A 6,000-nucleotide genomic window follows, 5' to 3' on the forward strand; every position below is an offset into this window, starting at 1 on the left:
TATTAGTTGTTGTATCGGGTTTTGACCATCTTATCTGAAAATAAATTGGGGATTGTAAAGATAGACTAAACCTTTTTATAACATTTAACCACCATAATTTGAATAACCCATTACCAAGCTTAAAAGTGGTATTATTAGACCCTCATAGTAGGTTTAATTCTTTATATTAAGATACATATTAGTATTAATAATTATTTGTGTTATAAATAATATTTCTCTATTTTTAGTTATTTTCCATAATAATTCTTAGTCAATTAAACTAAGTACTAAAAAAAAGTCTTCACTTAGATTAATCTATCTCACTTAATGAGCTTTTATTTATTTAATCATAAAAACTAAAGTAAAAGGTATGCCTTTAAATTCAATTCTCTAGACTAGAATAAAACTTTTCATGCTACATGAAATCCTATATTTTAAGAAAAGAAAAACATTGGAAAGAAGAAAAATAAATAAATAACAAAAGGTAACACAACTCATGAGCTATTTATTATTATTGTTTTTTAAAATAAAAATAATTTTATTATTTGACCATGGGTGTTTTTTCTCTTTTAAATAAAAAATTATGATTTTTTAAAATTATTTATATATATTTTTCTCTCTTTTAGCACCCCAAATGGAGCAAATTGCTACCTCGTCCGGACAATTATTGATGTAGATGAAATCATACAAATCATTTCAAAAAATTATTACTGCGAATATAATTTAACAATAGTTATAACTTATAATTACTCAAAATAATTCATTTTGTATATACAAAATGAATGGTTTTGAACAATTATTGCTATAGTTAAAAATTAACTACAGTATTGCTCAAAATAATTCATTTTCGGATCTTATTATGCACATCAATAATACATGCATGAATTATTTTATACAATTATAGTTCTAGTTGTAATTATTATATACTGCATAGACCTAATTTACTTTCAAGTACCTTCATAAATATTCTCTAAAATAATTTATTTTAACAATATATGCATGAATTATTTTGAATAATAATGATCCTAGCTAAAATTAGTATATTATTGTCTTGGATGTTTTGTTCCATGTGCAGCTATGATTGTCCAAAAATAACTAATTTTGTAACTATATACGCATAAATTATTCAAACTAGTTGTACAATTTCAATTATTGAAAGAAAGATTTACAATTCCAACCCTCCATTAATTTTATAGAAAATCTTTTGCATGATGCCATAATTTCTGTGGATATTTACAAAGAACTAACCACAAATCTAATTACGTGTTTAAGGGTGTGGATTCTGTGGAATCATTTTTCTTTTGTCCGCAATTAAGGTGCTATATCAAATTATCAAATGGTAGGTCTAAATAGTGTCTAATCCTCTCAGCCTCACCTTTATTTTTCCTTCTTCTGATCTTCTTTCTGATCTTTCTTCTTTAATGGATTGTATGGGTAAGATGTGGAGGGTGGTGCCTGTTCTACTGCTGGTTTTCTACTTACAACATTGCGCCCATGGGGAACCAGAGGTCCCGTGTTACTTCATATTTGGTGATTCATTGTCTGATAGTGGCAATAATAATAAGCTTGTCACACTGGGAAGAGCCAATTTCCCACCAAATGGAATAGACTTTCCTAATGGTCCGACTGGAAGGTTTTGCAATGGCCGAACTATTGTCGATGTTCTTGGTCTCTCTTCTCCCCCTTCTATATCCAAGTTTGTAAACACCCTGATTGTTGGCTGATATTTAAGCTTTTCAAAAGCTTGTTTTCCCTTGTAAAAAGTCATCTTAAAATAGTATGATCCATGCATTTATTAAGTTTTTTTCTTTACATTTATCATCGCCCAGTATGATATGATTTGTTTGCAATAGATCCTCCATAGTTATCATGCTAATGGAATGTTTTATTTCCCATGTTGCAGCTGAGCTTCTCAAATTGGAAGATTACATCCCACCATATGCAACTGTAAGTGATTATCGAATACTCCAAGGCGCTAACTTTGCATCTGGTTCATCAGGGATTCGAGATGAAACTGGAAGACACTATGTACGTTATACTTTATCTACCCTCAGAAACACAATCCAAGTTGCTAGTGTTAGAAATAGATGAGAGTACTTAGTTTTTTCTTGCATGGGCAGGGTGATCTGATTACCATGAAAGAACAGTTGAAAAATTACCAGATTGCAGTCTCGAGGATAACCAACATTCTAGGAAATGACACAGCTGCTATGGATCATCTCAGCAAATGCCTATTTACAGTTGGGATCGGCAGCCACGACTACATCAACAACTACTACCTACCACAGTTGTACCCAACAAACAGTGAATATACTCCTGTTCAGTATGCCTCAGTACTTATTAATCAGTATTTTCAGCAATTGAAGGTTTCTTCTCCAATCCCCTCTCTCTTCCACTTTCTCATTTTTCATATGCTATAACCATTTATCCAGAAAAACTTAGGGTTCTCTCCTTTGGCTTCTTGATGCTAGACTTTGTACAAGCATGGAGCGAGAAAGGTAGCCATCTTCGGCCTCGGTCGACTAGGTTGCATGCCACTTGAAGTGGGTTTGTATGGTGAAGTTTCTGATACTGAATGTGTCGAATTCATAAATGATGCAGTCCAAGTTTTTAACGATAGGCTTGTAAGGCTGGTGGATGGCCTCAATGCCAATCTCACGGATGCGCACTTTACGTATATAAACATGAGTGGAATTCAATCGTTTGACGCTGCGGCTTTTGGTATATAACGTCAACCTTTTGTTCATCATATTGTATTCCAGGAACAGTTGAATTAATACTGAACATCTGGGCCATGAATTGCAGGATTCAGAGTTAGAAACAATGGGTGCTGTGGGGGGCAGCTTCCTTGCCTTCCTTTTGCAGGTCCATGCAGCAATAGGACGGAGCACATCTATTGGGATTTCATCAACCCAACGGAAGCTGCGAATATGATCTATGCTGAAAGAGCATACATCTCACAGACTCCCTCTGATGCCCACCCGATGGATATACACACCCTAGCCCAGCTCGCCTCTGGGGAAGAAGATGACAGCTAATGCTAGCTGCGCATTGTAAGTTAATGCGCACAATAGTTGTTATACTGTAATTGTACGCCTGTTAATATGCTTTAATTTTTGTAATAAAACTTCAGCAGCTGAGGACGATGGTCCGTGTTGTGGGGCTTCACTATCATGAACGTATGGTTCTTCTTCCTGTCAATGTATTAATCCTGTGAGTTCTGTTCTACAACATATGGTATGTCCCAAGCTCAAATAGTTTCCCTGTAGCCAGCTGGTAGCCACAAAAAGGAAAAGGGGAAAGTTTTGTTTTGTTTTGAGGTTTGTAGTTGGTTCTGTGATCAATCTTGTCTACCCAGAAAGGCAGAAACAGGACATTTAGACAAGGTCTGAAAGTATTCAGAAATGAATATTTTTATGGGAAGTAGTACTTATGTCTACATTGGGACCCAACCAGTTGGACCACAGACTAACCCGTGGCCCAAAACCCCATATTCGTGTGTTGAGCCCATGGGATGCTTGGTGAGCCCATAGTTCTTGAAATTAAATTTTTGTTGTTTAAAATAGAAAATAGTTTTTAACTGAGAAAATATGTTTGGCGTGCTTTTGATAAAAAATAGTTTTTTAATTCGGATAATAGGTTTATTTTTGGAATAAATTTGAGATATTTTTGTACACACCAATTTTCCCAAGTAAGAAAATTTTGGACAAAGTTGTACTTTAATAATACATTTATAATTTGAGGGGACAATCTCTAATATGCCTTCTAATTATTCTTACAAAGGCAAACACGTTTTTTTAAAACAATTTGAATGTTTAATTTTGAATAAAAAGGGTTTCATAAATAAATCCTATAGTCATCCAACGAAAAAAAATCTTCAAGTCCTCAAAATTTCTTCGAAAAATCGTCAATCGACTTCAATTTTTCAAAAAATCTTGAATTTTAATGGGATTTTTTTAGGGGCTTTAAAAAATTTCCTCGGCCTTCAAAGTGTGCTTTGAGACGAGAGAAACCTTTATTTTGATATTATTTCTTGATTTTCTAGAGATAGTAATTTCATTTATGAGGATAATTATTATTTATTTAAATTATCATAATTATGATATTTATTTGTATTGTTACAATTAAATTTTACTTTAATGTTATCGATTAATTTTCTAAAGATAATTATTTTATTTATTATGATAATATTTATTTTAATTATTATAATTAATTAATTATAACAATTATAATATTTATTTGTATTCTTTTAAATTTAGAGTTTTTTTTTTGTTGAAACTAAGTGTTTGCATATTATTAGACCATTATTGATATGTGACAATTAATGAGTCCATAAAACTTGTACCTCTGCCATTTTCATTTGTTTTTTATCGAGTGTTTTGAATAACAATTGACAAGATGAAAAATATTACCGAAACGGGTTCATTATACATAGTAATTTTATGAATAAGTTGAGAAAACTATTCTTTATATTTGAGTTTGTAAATAAAATTTTGTTCCACAAAGCTAATAAATTTGAGAATTGTTTTTGAAAATGTTCCACTCTATATTTGTGACATTTTATCACTATTCTTTCTACCTCTTTTGTGATACTATTTTTTTTACCTCTTATTCAACACCCTCCATGTCTAGCTCATAAGTGTTAGAAGCTCATGTTTGTAAATGTAAACTAAAAGCATCATACTCTATGAAGATGGTAGTAGTGATATGAAGAATGGGATATTTTTATTATTAGTCTAATTAAGAAATTGGATATCATCTAAGAAGCTATTGCGTAAATAAATATATAAATAAAATGGGTCCAAGCAAGACCACTCAATAGAATATAGAATATGTGTCATGCTCTATCTAGAATATTTGTAAGTCCATATAACCCAAATTGATGTAACAAAGGGCCCATTTTGTGGTGTTTTTAAAATGAAGAACAATTTTTTTTTAAATTTTTTTTTTTTTAAAATAAGAGTGTTTGACAAGATGTTTTAAAAAATAGTTTTTAAAAACAAAAACCAAAAAACTTGTTTGGATGAAAGAATTTGTATTGTTTTTAAAAATAATGTCTTATTTTTATTTTATAATTTTTTAAAGTTAATTAATAATAATATGAAATCAAATTCAAGTTAAATCTTATTAAAACATAAAAATTAGATCTACAATCATGTATGAGTTAAAGACAAATATATATATATATATAATTTAAAACAATTTTTTTATTTATTTTAGTGAAACAAAAATTACTATAAGATAGAAATAATTTTCATTTTCATTTTTAATATAAGTCAAATAGGTACTTTCATTATTATTATTATTTTAATTTCTTGTTTGACCATGATTTCTTATACTTGTTTTTAAGTTAAAGAACCAAAAAGAGTTTTTTAATATTTGATAAAAATAAATGTATTTGGCAAGCTATTTTTATAAGAGGATTTTAAAAATAAAGAACAAAAAGACTTGTTTGGATAATTTTTTTTTTTTAAATTTGTTTTGATTTTGTAAAAACATTTAAAATTCAATTTATATAATATTAATTAATTAAATTTCATTGAAGTCTTATTGAAAATGAAAATAATTTTTTAATTACGAATAAATTAAAAAATAAATAGTTTTTAGTAAAACTTAATAGTAATATTATAATAAAATTATAAATTATATTTTTAGTAGAAAATATACTATTTTATTATATGTTAGAAATATATGGATATTGACATTTTTTCATTTTATTTTATTATATTTGTTAAAAATGAATAATACTATTTGTCAATAGTATTTGATTTAAAATGAATAATAAATACAGTTTTTATTTTTTAACATATAAATGAGCATAGTTTTTTTATTACATATGCACACATTTAGCACTCAATTTTGAACATAATATTCTGAAACGTTTTGATTTAATGTACAACTAGTTGGATGAGTTCTTTTATTGTAAATTATGCTTAAAAATTAAAGGATTTATTACAAAATTTAAATTATTAATTATTTTACTTAATTTATAATTTATTTAGTTAGTGAGGAAAAAAAAAA

General features: G+C 28.8%; 1 protein-coding gene across 1 annotated transcript; it reads left to right on the forward strand.

The window, feature by feature from the left end:
• The first annotated feature begins 1,343 nt into the window (after nucleotides 1-1,343).
• Nucleotides 1,344-3,291, forward strand: LOC117924260 (GDSL esterase/lipase At1g29670-like). Its single transcript, XM_034842853.1, has 5 exons — nucleotides 1,344-1,647; nucleotides 1,883-2,007; nucleotides 2,100-2,345; nucleotides 2,451-2,700; nucleotides 2,785-3,291. The coding sequence occupies exons 1-5, from the start codon at nucleotides 1,401-1,403 to the stop codon at nucleotides 3,015-3,017; spliced, it is 1,101 nt and encodes a 366-aa protein (XP_034698744.1). The 5' UTR covers nucleotides 1,344-1,400; the 3' UTR covers nucleotides 3,018-3,291.
• Nucleotides 3,292-6,000: the final 2,709 nt, after the last annotated feature.

This window comes from Vitis riparia, chromosome 10, assembly GCF_004353265.1.
Source record: "Vitis riparia cultivar Riparia Gloire de Montpellier isolate 1030 chromosome 10, EGFV_Vit.rip_1.0, whole genome shotgun sequence".
NCBI lineage: Eukaryota > Viridiplantae > Streptophyta > Magnoliopsida > Vitales > Vitaceae > Vitis > Vitis riparia.